The sequence below is a fragment of the Bos mutus genome, chromosome 4 (genome assembly GCF_027580195.1).
Source record: "Bos mutus isolate GX-2022 chromosome 4, NWIPB_WYAK_1.1, whole genome shotgun sequence".
Lineage (NCBI taxonomy): Eukaryota > Metazoa > Chordata > Mammalia > Artiodactyla > Bovidae > Bos > Bos mutus.
In genome coordinates this window covers 72413546-72430014 of record NC_091620.1, presented here as the reverse complement: position 1 = coordinate 72430014, position 16469 = coordinate 72413546, and the positions used below count along the sequence as shown (strand labels likewise).

The following is a 16469-nucleotide window of genomic DNA, read 5'->3' as shown; positions in this document are numbered from 1 at the left end:
TTTTCCAACTAGTATATTGTGCTTAAAGCTTTTCTGTTAGTTCTTCTGGCTGGTTGACGCTTCTCTATCTCATTCTCTGAGAACTGCTGGGGGTTCCCATTGAGAACAGAATGAAGCGGCCTCTGGAACCTCCTTACCCCAGCATCCCCTTCCTCCCCTCCCCCCAGGCTTAGAGACTGCTGTCAGCCCTTCCTGTCCTCACTTTCTAGACAGAAAGCTGAAAGTTTCCAGGGAATGAAATGCTTCTATCAAAAGGTAGGACCCTCTGTTTTAAAATGTATGAATTGTACGTCAACATCATGCCACATTATTTACATAAAATAAAGTCATTTAAAAATAAGCTTACACTTCATTCCTGAATTTTTCGAAAGTTACTCCATGTCCATCATCTTTTAAAACTTCATCTGCAGTACACAGACCCAGGGTTTTTAGTGCTATAAGAGAATAAGAAAAAAGAAAACTTTATAAAGTGAGAATTAGTTTCAACTAGGGAAACTTATGTAATGACTACAAATTATTACCTCAGTTTGTAAAAGATACTGACCTTCTTTATACTGTACGAATGATATGGATCCTTTATTCGAGGAGTCCAGCATCTCAAACATAGATGCAATATTAGAGTTATCCATAAAGAAAGGGAGAGCCACGCCTGATAGTCTGGCAATTCTCAGCCGTTCCAGTATAGATATTAAATACTCTCTTGGTCTTTCTGTAAAAGAATAGTTCCAATGCTTTCTGATAAGAAATTAAAATATGTCTGTCATAAATGGAAATAGTCATGTAACAATTACTAAATACCTATGTTTGAAGTATTGTACTAGGCACTGGGAATACAGGCCTTGCTTACAGGAAAGGCAAGACATTGAACATTAAATAATTATATACACAAGTGCTCTACTCCAGATGATTGAATAAAAATGTCCATTCAGGTCTACTGTATCCTTCAACTTCTCTGTATATTCATTCTAGTAATTTCTGAGAGTTTGATATTAAAATTCCCAACTAAAAACTTAATTCATCTACTTAGTAATTGTTATAGTGGAACTATATGTTACCTTGTTCTGTATTTTCCAAGTCTCTATAAATGTAATCATACTTTCATAATTTAAAAAAATAAAAATCAAGAGATGGAACCAAAGACAGAAAAAAAAAATGTCCAGAGATTAGACTTGTGCATAACATAGGAATGAAGATCAACTAAAAGAAAGGGTAAAGAATAGATTTTCAAAAACAAACATTTAGGTTAATATAGTCCTCCAGTTAGAAAGCATAAATGTTCAATCCTAATATAAGGGCAGTATTTTAGATACATAGGCTATCTTTCATCTAAACTATTAAATATGAAAAATCAAGATCAATTCACTCTGTAGAAATAATGTAGGGAAGCTGTGATAATAAAGCTAAAAGAAGTATAGACATGGTGTGGCTCAGAAGAGGAATGCCTCACCTGCCCCATCACTGCATTCAATCCCGGGAGATAGATTCTTAAAAAAAGAAAGCCAAAGTCATTAAGAATTTCATACATCTATAAAAGTAGAAAAGCATAATGATCTCATCACCAGCTTCAACTGTTACATTTTGTGGCTGGTCTTATTTTACCATGATCCCATCTAGTTCCCTCTTCTTGTGTTTATGTAAATCACAGTAATCATCTCATTAGTGAACATGTAAGTGTGCATTTCTAAAAGATTAGAACCCCCTGTTTTGGTTGCGATATAACACATATTGTCTAATTTTAAGGTGTGCAACTTGTTGGTGTTGTGCATCTAAGCTGCAGGAGGATTGCTATGGTAGTACTAGTTAATGTTTCCATCACGTCACACAGTGAGCACTGCTTTTTTGTGAAGGGAATAATTAAGATCTAGTCTCAGCAAGTTTCATGCTTATAATACAGCATTGTTCTCTGTAATTACTATGCTGTGCATTAGATCTCCAGGACTTTATAGTTATCGACTAGTTACAAGTTTGTACCCTTAAACAACATCTCTCCTGCCCCTCACCCGCCAGTTTCTGGGAACCACCATTCTACTCTCTGTTTTTATAAGTTTGGCTTTTTTAGATTCCACGTTTAAGTGATACCATACAGTATTTGTCTTTCTCTGACTTATTTCACTTAGTCCAATGTCCTCAGGGCCCACCCATGACAGCTGTTCTAACAGGTGTGAGTTGATACTTTATTGAGGTTTTAACTTGCATTCCCCTGATGATTCGTAATATACAGAGCATCTTTTCATGTACCTGTTGCTCTTTGGATGTCTTTCTTAGGAAAAAACTCTAGTTCCTCTGCCCATTTTAAATCAGATTGTTCGTTTGTTATCATCTATATGATCTGCACATATTTTCTCCCATTCCTCAGACTGCCTTTTCATTCTGTTGCTTCTTTTGCTGTGCAGAAGGGCTTCCACTGTTTGTTTTGGCTGTGCCATGTGGCTTATGGAATCTTTGTCCTCAACCCAGGGATCAAACCTGGGTCCCTGGAAGTGACAGCGCTGAGTCCCAACTGCTGGACTGCCAGGGAATTCCCTGTGCAGAAGTTTTTCAGTTTAATTTAATCTCCTTGTTGATATTGGCGTTTGTTGTTTGTGTTTTCGGTGTCATTCATATCCAGAAGTCGTTGCCAAGACCATTGTCGAAGAGCTTCTTCCCTATGTTTTCTTCTAGGAATTTTACAGTATCAGGTTTAAGTCTTTAATCCATTTCAAGTTAATTTATGTGAATGGTGTTAAGACAGGGGTCCAGTCTCCTTTTTCTGCATGTGGTTACTCATATTTCCCAACACCATTTGTTTGAAGAGGGACTCCTTTTTCTTTTTCATGTTACTACAATACTGTCATCTCAGTACAATTTATACATCCAACAAAATTCTTAACATTCGCAAATAGCCAGACATTATGCAAATTTCCAGTTGTCTCACAAATTTCATAAATTATAAATGCTCTTTAAAAATCAGTAATCAAATAAAGTCCATTCACTGTGATAGGTTATGTTTTTTAATCTCTCTTAATTACATAGGTTTCTCCTCCATGTATTTCCTTCCTTGGAATTTGTGTGTTGAAAATAGAAGTAGGTGAACTTTTAATCTAATATACTGCCTTTTGGTGAAACTTTGAATACACTATAGCAGCAAATAGGCTACTAATGCAATCACATATGCAATCTACGTCATTTCTTTCTTAACTGTATTTCAAAATCAGAAAACATCTATGTTTGAATTTCAGTTCATTATATTTCTTTTTAAGGATAGAATAAACAATGCTGATGGAATGTGCTGTGTTACTAAGATTTCTTGCTGTATATCCTTTAGACTACATGGGGTGCTATAATGCTTATACTTGGAATCTATAATTTATACTCTATCTGCTTCTAAAAATGTTTTGAAAATGCTTCAGTTCAGTTCAGTTGCTCAGTTGTGTCCGACTCTTTGCGACCCCATGAATTGCAGCACGCCAGGCCTCCCTGTCCATCACCAACTCCCGGAGTTCACTCAAACTTATGTCCATTGAGTTGGTGATGCCATCCAGCCATCTCATCCTCTGTCGTCCCCTTCTCCTCCTGCCCCCAATCCCTCCCAGCATCAGGGTCTTTTCCAGTGAGTCAACTCTTCGCATGAGGTGGCCAAAGTACTGGAGTTTCAGCTTTAGCATCATTCCTTCCAAAGAAATCCCAGGGCTGATCTCCTTCAGAATGGACTGGTTGGATCTCCTTGCAGTCCAAGGGACTCTCAAGAGTCTTCTCCAACACCACAGTTCAAAAGCATCAATTCTTCGGCGCTCAGCTTTCTTCACACTCCAACTCTCACATCCATACATGACCACTGGAAGAACCATAGCCTTGACTAGACGGACCTTTGTTGGCAAAGTAATGTCTCTGCTTTTTAATACATGCTATCTAGGTTGGTGCTATCTAGATTGGTCACAACTTTCCTTCCAAAGGAGTAAGCGTCTTTTAATTTCATGGCTGCAATCACCATCTGCAGTGATTTTGGAGCCCCAAAAAATAAAGTCTGACACTGTTTCCACTGTTTCCCCATCTATTTCCCATGAAGTGATGGGACCAGATGCCATGATCTTAGTTTTCTGAATGTTGAGCTTTAAGTCAACTTTTTCACACTCCTCTTTCACTTACATCAAGAGGCTTTTTAGTTCCTCTTCACTTTCTGCCATAAGGGTAGTGTCATCTGCATATCTGAGGTTATTGATATTTCTCCTGGCAATCTTGATTCCAGCTTGTGCTTCTTCCAGCCCAGTGTTTCTCATGATGTATTCTGCATATAAGTTAAATAAGCAGGGTGACAATATACAGCCTTGACGTACTCCTTTTCCTATTTGGAACCAGACTGTTGGTCCATGTCCAGTTCTAACTGTTGCTTCCTGACCTGCATATAGGTTTCTCAAGAGGCAGATCAGGTGGTCTGGTATTCCCATCTCTTTCAGAATTTTCCACTTAACAGTGCAAAGTTGCTTTAGTCATGTCCGACTCTTTGCAACCCCATGGACTATAGCCCGCCAGGCTCCTCTGTCCATGGGATTCTCCAGGCAAGAGTATTGGAGTGACTTGCCATTTCCTCTTCCAGGGGATCTTCCCAACCCAGGAATTGAATCCAGGTCTCCTACATCTCTTGCATTGGCAAGCGGGTTCTTTACCACTAGCACCACCATGTTTGGAGTCTATAATTTATACTCCACCTGCTTCTAAAAATGTTTTGAAAAATGCTTGTAAACAGAAGTATATATAATATGTTTTTTTAAAACACAAGGGGAAGAGCCAAATGTTACTAACCACCTGAATTACATACATACAGTTGATGATGACGATCAGTTTTTCAAGGGACACAAACTTCAAGTTCAACTTTGTAATACTAATAGTATTTACTGAGCCCTTACCATGTGCCTGGTACTACACTAAGCATTTTCTGTGGCTAACTTCATTTCCTCCTCCCAAGTGTCACTTGCTCGAGGCCACACAGTCTGTATAAACCTAGGCAGTGTGCTTCCACAGCTCCTGGCCTCTACCACACTTAACTCACATGAGAAGCATTTGCTACACCCAAACCTAGTCAGTCATGAGGCTCTCTCCCAAGTCTTTATCGATAGTTCTCAAATTCATCCTATCTTCACCACTCCTAAGCAGTAGCCCTTACCTGGGTAACTACTTTAAAAAAAAATTCTGATTTCCTTAATGCTATCCCCTTTAATGCTATCCCCTACACTCCCTCCTTCCACAGCATAGAATTGCCACTGGGAAGGGCTGCCCAGTTAGAGGCTGTATTTCCCAATACAGCCTAGGACAGGCCAGATTTTCTTACCAAATGATTCAGGTTATGTCAGATTTGGCTGTTAAATGAGTTATGAAAATCTACTGGCTTTCAGAGATTCCATAATTTGAGGATCAAGGATATGGGATCATGGATGTATTGTCACAACAGTAACAGCCCAGCCACGCTGTCCTGTCTTATTTTCCATAACTCCCTTACAATTCCAAGGTTTTCAAACTGAGATACATATCATAATGCCAGGAACTTTGCAAAAATCCAAGATAAAGATACACCATTTCTTTCTGAGCATCATTCATATGTGTGTAAGTTGCTCAGTCATCTCCGACTCTTTGTGACACCATAGACTGTAGCCCACCCGTCTCCTCTGTCCATGGGATTCTCCAGGCAAGAATGCTGAAGTGGGTTGCCATTCCCTTCTCCGGGGGATCTTCCCCACGCAGGGATTGAACCCAGGTCTCCTGCATTGCAGGCAGATTTTGTACCATCTGAGCCACCAAGGAAGCCCAAGCATCATTCAGACAATAGTAAATATGCTTCTTATTATTCACTATTGTAGGAGCATCATTCTTACAACAGTGAATAATAGGAAACACATTAAGAAATGGAGCGGCTTTCCTGGTGGCCAAGAGGTTAAGAATCCACCTGGCAATGAAGGGGACACAGTTCAACTGCTGATCTAGGAAGATCCCACATGCCACTGGGCAACTAAGTCCATGCACCACAACTGCTAAGCCTGTGCTCCAGAGCCTGGGAACTGTAACTACTGAGTCCACGTTCTGCAGCTACTAAAGCCCAAGCACCTAGAGCCTGTGCCCCACAACAAGAGGAGCCACTGTGATGAGAAGTCTGTGCAACACACCTAGAGAGTGCCCCCATTCTCTGTAACTAGAGAAGGCTCAGGCATAGCAATGAAGACCCAGCAGAGCCAAAAAACCTAAAAAAATATTTTTTAACACATGTATACCTGTGGTGGATTCATTTTGATATTTGGCAAAACTAATACAATTATGTAAAGTTTAAAAATAAAATTAAAAAAAAAAAACTCATCATCAAAAAAAAAAAAAGTGAAAAAGAAATGGATATATGATGTTTCCCCCTTACCTATCCATGGAGAATACATTCCAAGACCCCTGATAGATGTCTGAAACCACAGATAGTACTGAGCCCTATATATTCTGTGTTTTCCTATACATACATGTATCTATGATAAAGTTTAATTTATAAATAAGGCAGAGTAAGAAATTAACAACAATAATAAAATCAAACAATTTTAACAATATACCATAATAAAAGTTATTTGAATGTGGTCTCTCTCAAAATACCTTATTATACAAACCAATGCAATGGACATGAACCTGAGCAAATTCCAGGATATGGTGAGGGACAGGGAAGCCTGGCGTGCTGTATACAGTTCATGCGGTCACGAAGAGTTGGACACAACTTGGCGACTGAACAACAACAAATACCTTTTCCGTCTTAACTAAGCATTTATCATGTACTGTGGCTGTAACTTCTTTAGTGTGAGGTACAACAATAAAATTGGAATTTCTTTTTCCTTCTTCACAGTTTCATGGAGAGAAGATTCATTCTTACCAAAGATCTTAGCACCCTCAGCACTCTGTGACTTTTTTTCTTTCCTTATTAAGTTGAGAATGTTCACCTTTTCACTTAAAGGAAGCAGTTATAGCTTCTCTTTGGCGTACCCAAACTAGCTTCATCACTGGTCTGGTGCTTTGGGTCCAGTATTCGGTAAAATCTGTAAATATTTTTTGGTAAAAAAAAGGGTGACTTGAATACAAGCACTGCAGTCCCGTGACCATCAATCTGTAACTGAGATGGCTACTAAGTGACTCAGGGTGGACAGGCTGGACAAAGGGACGATTCGAGGCTGAGGCAGGATGGTTCAAGGTTTCATCAGCACTACTCAGAAGAGTGTGAAATTTATAACATCAATTGTTTATTTCTGAAATTTTCCATTCAATATTTTCATACTGCAGCTTACTGCAGGGAACCAAAACTGCTGAAAGCAAAACTGTGCATAAGGAAGGACATTCATGTATCTGTAGGAGAACAAAACATTCATTTCAGCTAAAACAAGTGACTTCAAAGAAGCTTGGTATGCAGTATCAGGATGAGGTCTCAAACGCTAAGGGTACAAGTTGCCTTTCTTCTGCCATTAGGAGGGCTTGGATGGAAACTGAAGAGCACACCCATGCAGCGAGTGAGGGAAATCCCTGGATAATTACTGCATAGCAGGGCAGGTGAGCGGTCAGTCCAGACTGGAGCAGGGGGGTTGAGTGGGGGGGGGGTGGGGATGGTGATGACCTGATGAATGTAAATGAGATGAATGTAATGAGATGAGATCTGTACTTGTGAAAAAAGAGCATATGGGTGAGCTAGTGATAATTACACAGAAAACTGAAGCAAACATTTAAAATGTAGCATTATTAGCTTGAGGGGAAAAAAACAAAGGAAATATAGTCATAACATACTACATGGATTAGTTGTGGATATCTGCCTAATACTAATAATGTAAATTCTGAACACTGATTATATCCAAATTGTGTTCTAACTTTATTGGGAAGATGAGAGTGACTGGGAACAGGTGTGAATGTGTATGTGTGTGTGTGCACACACGTGTGTGCATTTCTGGAACTGTGGTGGCTACTGTGGGAAATTTTTAACTTAGGTAAATCCACTTAAGGGGCACCCTTAAAAGAGGATCCCAAACCTCTCAGAGACAATGAAATGTGTTCTTTGGTTGGTATGCAGAAGCTTCTAAAAGACAAAATGACTCCAAAATCTAATAGGATCCTTATAGCATGCAACGGAGAAGACACTGGCACCCCACTCCAATACTCTTGCCTGGAAAATCCATGGACGGAGGAGCCTGGTAGGCTGCAGTCCATGGGGTCGCTAAGAGTTGGACACGACTGAGCAACTTCACTTTCACTTTTTACTTTCATGCATTGGAGAAGGAAATGGCAACCCACTCCAGTATTCTTGCCTGGAGAATCCCAGGGACAGAGGAACCTAATGGGCTGCTGTCTATGGGGTCGCACAGAGTTGGACAGGACAGAAGCGACTTAGCATAGCATAGCATAGCATAGCATAGCATGCAAATCAGAACTCTTTAGTGAGAAACCTCGGGCCATGTGAGCAGGTAATCTTAGTTTATCTGTCAGAATTACAGTGTGGATCCAGCTATTCTTTGGAGTTTTGTATTACAATACTTGTTTGTTGTTGTTGTTTAGTTGCTAAGTTGTGTCCAACTCTTTTGTAACTCATGGACTGTATGTAGCCTGCCAGGCTCCTCAGTCCATGGGATTCTCCAGGCAAGAATACTGGAGTGGGCTGCCATTTCCTTCTCTAGAGGATCTTCTCAACCCAAGGAATGAACCCGAATCTCCTGCACTGGCAGGCAGATTCATTACCACTGAGCCACAAGAGAAGCCCCTACAGCACCTGAAAGTGAAAGTCGCTCAGTTCTGTCCCACTCTTTGCGACCCCATGGACTATAGTGTCCATGGAATTCTCCAGGCCAGAATACTGGAGTGCGTAGCCTCTCCCTTCTCCAGGGGATCTTCCCAACCCAGGGACTGAACCCAGGTCTCCCACATTGTGGGTGGATTCTTTACCAGCTGAGCCACAAGGGAAGCTCAAGAATACTGAAATGGGTAGCCTATCCCTTCTCCAGGGGATCTTCCCAACCCAGGAATCGAACCAGGGTCTCCTGCATTGCGGGCGGATTCTTTACCAACTGAGCTATGATGGAAGCCCCTACAGTACCTGAAATATGGCTAAAATTTAATGAAGGCTATAAGATCTCTGTTTGTGTCTGCCTGTTTATGTTTATGTATATGTATGTCTATGTAAATGTGGCATTTTTCTATTACTTTTAGATGGTACTGCCAAGATTAATTTAAAAAAAATTCAATTTAACTGGCTTAAAAAATTGATGTAATGTGTGAAAGCCGCTCAGCTGTGTCTGACTCTTTGTGACTACATGAAATATACAGTCCATGGAATTCTCCAGGCCAGAATGCAGTGGATGGCCTATCCCTTCTCCAGGGGATCTTCCCAACCCAGGGATTGAACCCAGGTCTCCCACATTGCAGGCAGATTCTTTACCAGATGAGCTACCAGGGAAGCCCTAAAAAAATTAGAGCTTATTAATTAAGCATTCCTAAACTCTCAGAAATATAGAAACAAACATGATTTTAAAGTTCACATGATCTAGAATAAATGAAATGATCTTTGATAAATAAAAGCTATTGTTTAAGTTTGTTGGTTTAATAAAAACAAGCATGTCTTCTCAGAATAGTCAATATTAAATGTAAGGCAAACATACAACTTTTTCTATCTGGGTTTACTAGTCAAATAAGCTCATGCTATTTGTTACAGAATTTGCCAGCAAGTAACATTAAGATCAACTCAGTTCAGTCACTCAGTTGTGTCCGATTCTTTGCAACCCCAGGGACTGCAGCATGCCAGGCTTCCCTGTCCATCACCAGCTCCCGGAGCTTGCTCAAACTCATGTCCATTGAGTTGGTGATACCATCCAACCATCTCATCCTCTGTTGTCCCTTTCTCCCGCCTTCAGTGTTTCCCAGCATCAGGGTTTTTTCCAATGAGTCAGTTCTTCGCATCAGGTGGCCAAAGTATTGGAGTTTCAGCTTCAGCATCGGTCCTTCCAAAGAACATTCAGAGATGATTTCCTTTAGGATTGACTGGTTTGACCTCCTTGCAGGCCAAGAGACTCTCAAGAGTCTTCTCCAAAATCACAGTTCAAAAGCATCAATTTAAAACACTTGCTTTTAACAATTATACCTGGATTATCTTAATGTTCAATTGATGCTTTTGAACTTTAAGATAATCCAGGTATAATTGTTAAAGGCAAGTGTTTTAAATAAATGTAAAGTTTATACTAAGTTAAACTAAATAATGACATTCATTGAATATCTAGATCATTTCCAGAGAAGATAATGTACTAAGACATTGACTGCTAAACATAAGTTTATTTACTTTTGGCTTTTTAATTTTTACAGACAGACAGAGGATATTTGGGTCTATTAATATGTCTTCTGCCACATTACAAATAGTATAGTAAAAAACCATGTCTCTAAAAAATATGTTATGATTATGTCTTTATAAATTTGCTAATCCACTACAGGATATTAACATATGATAGTTCACAATTGCCTGCTTCCTAGTTTTCACTGGAAAGCAAAGATTACAAATAGTTAAAAAAAAATTTTTTTTAATAGTTAAAATTTATAATTCATATGTAAAAATAAAACTGCTAGCAACAATAAGGGTGAAAGAAAAAAACAGTGTATGAAAAGTAGTAAGGAAAATAGAATATATCTTTTGGATAAGCTGTACAACTTGATATAAACCTCAGAGAAATCACAACAGCTCATATGTGGGCAACCTGCAGGCCTGCTGTTATGTGGCCACCCAGAAGGTCACAAGATACATTCAAACTGCAAGCCAGGAAAATCCATCGGACTGTAACTGCCAGCCTCATTACACCATCTGGAGATGCTTCGAACTCAAATCTAAAAATGTCCTCAAATGGCTTCTCTTTAATGCAGAAACTGAATGTATAATTTGCTCAGACTATTAGCCTTTGTTTTTCTTTTGTTTCCATAGAAATGCGTCTTGTTAAATTATAAATTACCTTATGGCTCACAGCACAGGGAGGCCTCATTGAGGTGAAAGTTCACCTGCAACGCTGCTGCTGCTGCTGCTGCTGCTAAGTCACTTCAGTCATCCGACTCTGTGCAACCCCCTAGACGGCAGCCCACCAGGCTCCCCCATCCCTGGGATTCTCCAGGCAAGAACACTGGAGTGGGTTGCCATTTCCTTCTCCAATGCATGAAAGTGGAAAGTGAAAGGGAAGTCGCTCAGTCATGTCCGACTCTTAGCGACCCCATAGACTGCAGCCCACCAGGCTCCTCTGCCCAGGGGATTTTCCAGGCAAGAGTGCTGGAGTGGGGTGCCATTGCCTTCTCTGACCTGCAACACTGGCTTCCTGAAATAAAACATCTTCACTTCATCCTGTTTTGAGGGATCATGAGGCTACATGGTTGCTGATACACCAGGCTGTGCCTATATAAATAACTTAAAACTAATGGCACATAATACAAAAAAAACCTGTTGGTAGACTTAGAAAGGTAAAACTTAAAAAACTTCTAGTTATAACCCATTTGAATTATTTAACTTGTTAAATTCTTGGCTCCTGGGAATCTCTGCTCTGGACAATTTTTCCATCCTTGGCTATTATTTTCCTTATAGTTAGCATATTGACCTCTCTAGTGTGTTGTATACTCTCGAGTCTTAAATGCCTGTCGCCAGCTACTCACGTGCCAAATGGCATCCATCAGGAACCAACAACCAGACAAAATCAGCAATAACCCTGTGAAAGATGAACACGACTACATGGCTCTCCCACTTAAGGACTCAACTAATGCAAACGGTGTGTAGGTGATTCTTCAGCCTGACTACATTAATGAGGGTAACGGAGGATAATGTAATATTGGCTGGTCATACTTTTAAGCCCAAAGAGAGAATGACCAAAAGCAGGAGGCAGGGTGGGGAGGTGGATTGTTAAAATCAAGATTAATTGGAGACCAATCTTGAAAAATTCCCTGGACAGACAAAACCAATTAAGTCATACAAGCAAACCTTAATTTAGCTTTTTCTGCAAGATTAACTTGACCTGGGTCATTGTTTGCTTCTGCCTCTGGAAAGCATAAGCATAAAATTTAAACTTTCCCAAGTTTGATCTGAGGTAACCATTAACCTATTCCCTATCATTTACGAAGATGCTAATATTCTAACCAATTTTTGTGAAGAATAAACAGTCACTGCCTTCTCACCACAATACACTGCTTTCTAACAATAAACCTCTGAGCCTCATTCCTTGTTCTGGTTTGAGTCCTCCTGGTTTGCAAACTGTCTTTTTGGTGTATGCACAATGGTGATTATTGGTTTTACTTCTGCTATTTCTGAAGTTTTCACACACACACACACACACACACACACACACACACACACACACACACATATGCCTCTAAAAGCAAAAGATTATTTTCACCACTATTACCAAAACCCAGCAAGAGACAGTAGTCAATTTTTAAAAAGTAAGTTTTTAAAAATTAGTTTGATAGCAACTTTTCCCCAGTGCATTAAAAAGTGCATTCCTTTTGTATTTTAAAAAAATTTTCTATTTTTAATTGTTGCAGAGTTTTTAACTGCTTTATTGTCTTAAAACAATTAGAAAGAACTTGATCACCCTATACATGACCATACTGGTTGGGTGGTTTTTGACAAAACTGGAATGTTGGCTATTTACATGTCCTTATACAAAAGCAAATAGGCAATTTTGGCATTTTGGAAACTCCATATGAGGCAAGCTACCATTCTCCACCCTGAGGAGAAGCACATCAACTCATTTTCACTTACACATAACTTTTAAGTTTACAGGCCACACAAAAATTATGAAATGATTCAAACTTTATATGAATGATTCAAACTTTATATGGGGATCGAGTGTATTAAAAATGTCAGAAAAATCTGTCTCAAGAACATCCTTCTGTTCTACCCTATCAACTGTTTTTTACCAGATTAAAAACTCTTTGAGGGCAGGGGTAATACTGGAAACATCTGTTGGTTGCAGACATAAGGATGATTTATACGTTATTCATTTAATCTTCTCCACGTTGCCATAAGATCGGTACTATTACAGTCTCCATTTTCCAGAAGAGGGGAAAGAAATTCAGGCTCTTGACCAGTCACAAAGTACTAAGGGATGGAGCCAGGAGCCAGACTACTGAACCCCGGAGCGTCTCTTCCACCCGCGACAACCCTCACCGGCCAGAGTCCCGCCACACTTGGCAAGAGGCAGGCACAAAGAGGCCGTTGCGTTAAGTCTTGTTTAATTGAAAGCCACAGTGTTAACGGGCAGCAGGAGGGCTCAACTAGCCGAGAGGCATGAAAGAGTGTTTGCGGAGTTGGGGAGGTGGTATCCAGGAAGGAAGCTGTCCTTCGTCCCCCGAGACGCAGGCGTGGAGGGATGGCTGGCTACACGAGGAATTTTTGAGGACCGCTTGGTGTGGGACGGAAAGTCGAGTGGTAGGCAAGACACTTGCAAGACACTTACCCGGCCGGAAAAAGAGGAGGGCGCTGGTAAGATAGGTCAGCAAGTCCATAATTCGATGTTTTTCCAAATAATTCCTGGCTTGGAGCTCCCTGCTGCTGCGGGCCTCCATCGCGTCTAGCTGGGCTGTTGCTAGGCGACCAGGCAGCGTCGCCGTCGCTCGGCTCCGCCCCTTCCGCCCGGTTACTTGACGCGCCCCGGACTGGCTGAGACCTGGGCACCAAGTCTACACCTCATCCAAAAGAGGCAGTTTGGGAAGTGTGGGGTGGGGCAGACACGGAGGCAGGAGGGAGATTAGTGCACAGCCCCTTGCGGAAAGATATCCTTGTCCTCCATCTGGGCTGAGGGTTGGGCCTGATGATCTTTCCCTGTTTCTGTCTCTAGCACCTAGCTCAGTACTTGTTGATCCAGGGCCTCATATGGCAATAATACACACAGTATGTGTGAATGTGTTAGTCGCTCAGTCGTGTCCGACCCTTTTCGAGCCCAAGGACTGTAGCCCGCCAGGCTCCTCTGTCTATGGAATTCTCCAGGCAAGAATACTGGAATGGGTTGTTAGTTCCTTCCCTATCCAGACCCAGGGATAGAACCCTAGTTCCCCATATTCCAGGCAGGTTCCTTACCATCTGAGCCACCAGGGAAACTTCTGTAATAACAGGGGTGTCCAGTGGAGAGTCCTAAGCAGCACCTTTGATGTGAGCAGCATGCAGAGCAGTGCTGGTGGTGAGGCAGGAAGGGGCCGTTTTCTCTACGGGATGGTGCAGTCATGAAGCACGTGAATGCTTCACTAGACTGTTTGGAGCTGGTCTTAAGGAGAAAGAGACCACTTGACAGTGGTTTTGAGAGAGAGTCACTAAGTAAGGTGGCGAGGAGAGGCCTCTATTTAGCCATGGAAGTACCTGAGAAACTAAACTCTAGGCTTGGACTTCTGTTCTTGAGGGCCAGGCTCTGAGATCAGTGCCCTTACCTACCACCAGAGAGTTATTCCAGAACAGTCACTTCAAGAAGACGAAAGACAAATGGCCAATAAACATATGAAAATATTCTTAGCCTCTCCAGCAATCCTGTAAACAAAACTACAAAAAAATGCCATTTTACGCCCATTTTACATCTACCAAACTGGTAAAAATAAGGCAGCTGAACAGTATCAACTGCTGGTAAGGCTATAGTGCAACAAAACAACCAGTGATGATCGGAGCTTTCCAAAGTAGAACATCCACCTTGGAATTATCTTGGTAGTGTAAACATGCTTCAGAAATTCCACACCTACAGCAACTCTTGTATACCTGTACCACGATAAGTACAAGAATGTTCAGAACAGCACTGTTCACGATAGAAGACATAGCAGCTCAAAGGTCATCAAAAGTAGAATGGATTAAAAAAACAGATAGAGTCACAATGGAATACTATAAAGCTTTGCAGGAATGGATTGTAGCCACTGGCAACAAAATGGATGAGTCTCAAAAACATAATATTGTCTCAGAATATAAACTGTATGAATCAATTTATATAAAGTTAAAAAACATACAAAACAAAGCAATGTGTTGTTTACAGATTCAAGCCTATGTAGGAAATCTATTAAGAAATACAAAGGAATACACAAAAATTCAGCTTAGTATTTGCCTTGGAGGTGAGAGGAAAGGGATTGGGTTTGTAGAGCAATATCCTGAGGAAGATAAGGGTAATTTTCTTTACCTGAGTCGTGGGTACACAGGTGCTCAATGGATTATGATTTGTTATACCTTATATGTACTTAATACCGGAGAAGGCAATGGCACCCCACTCCAGTACTCTTGCCTGAGAAATCCCATGGACGGAGGAGCCTGGTAGGCTACAGTCCATGGGGCTGCTAAGTGTCGGACACGACTGAGCAACTTCACTTTCCCTTTTCACTTTCATGCATTGGAGAAGGAAATGGCAACCCACTCCAGTGTTCTTGCCTGGAGAATCCCAGGGATGGGGGAGCCTGGTGGGCTGCCGTCTATGGGGTCCCAGAGAGTCGGACACGACTGACACGACTTAGCAGCAGCAGTACTTAATACATTAAAAAAAAAAAATCTACTGAGGACTCCATGTTGGTTTCCTGGACACAGGGATTCTGCTCTGTGCTCGATGCTCAACATATATGATCTCCTTGAGAACTTCATTTACTTACTCTTCAGAAGTTATTCAGTCCCTGAATAAACAGTCATGCTCTTTTATCCTCAAATGACACTAGAACTTCAAATGACACTTGACCTCCTGATGTCTTTCCAAGTCACTGATTATTTTCTGTTCCAACAATTTTGGGTGCTTTTGTGTGCTCAGGGCTTGCTCCCTTAACATACTTCAGGCAGCTCTGCCCCAAATCTTCAATTCCCCTGGAACTCATGCTAAAGAGAAGGGTCCAGACGCCACCTAGTGGACTCAGCTGTTCTCTGTCAATGTTATCTCTTAAGCCAATTTGGGCTTCTTTAATCATCATCCTTAGACTTCTTCAACTATTTGTCCTCCATCTCCTTATTAGTATTAAACCCTTTTAGTGGTTTGGGGCAGCAAGGCAGTGCTTTTCACCCAGGATTGCGCATTTGAACCACCTTTGAAACTACTGATGGTCCTTTAAAAAGTACTGAGACTTGGGCTCCATTCCACGTCCAGGAGACTGAATCTACTGCGATAGGGCCTCAATAGTGGTGGTTTTGTTGTTGCTGATTTGAATAGCTTTATTGAGGTATAATTAACATGATAAACTGCACATATTTAAGGTATCAGTTCAGTTCAGTTTAGTTGCTCAGTTGTGTCCGACTCTTTGCGACCCCATGAATCGCAGCACGCCAGGCTTCCCTGTCCATCACCAACTCCCGGGGTTCACTGAGACTCACGTCCATCGAGTCAGTGATGCCATCCAGCCATCTCATCCTCTGTCGTCCCCTTCTCCTCCTTCCCCCAATCCCTCTCAGCATCAGAGTCTTTTCCAATGAGTCAACTCTTCGCATGAGGTGGCCAAAGTACTGGAGTTTCAGCTTTAGCATCATTCCTTCCAAAGAAATC

At 41.1% G+C, this 16469-nt stretch overlaps 1 protein-coding gene across 4 annotated transcripts in view; it reads right to left on the bottom strand.

Moving 5' to 3' along the window:
- EFCAB10 (EF-hand calcium binding domain 10) overlaps positions 1-13570 on the bottom strand; it is a 39677-nt gene extending 26107 nt beyond the window's left edge. For all 4 annotated transcript variants that reach the window (XR_011464021.1, XR_011464020.1, XM_070369642.1 and 1 more), the window contains exons 1-3: positions 13443-13570; positions 545-709; positions 347-434 (exon numbers count right to left, since the gene is read on the bottom strand). Coding sequence is in view for 2 of the 4 variants with exons in the window: in XM_070369642.1 (XP_070225743.1) it covers positions 347-434; positions 545-709; positions 13443-13551 (362 nt within the window). In the remaining 2 variants the exon portion in view is untranslated. The remainder of the gene's footprint in view (positions 1-346; positions 435-544; positions 710-13442) is intronic.
- Between the last annotated feature and the right edge of the window lie 2899 nt (positions 13571-16469).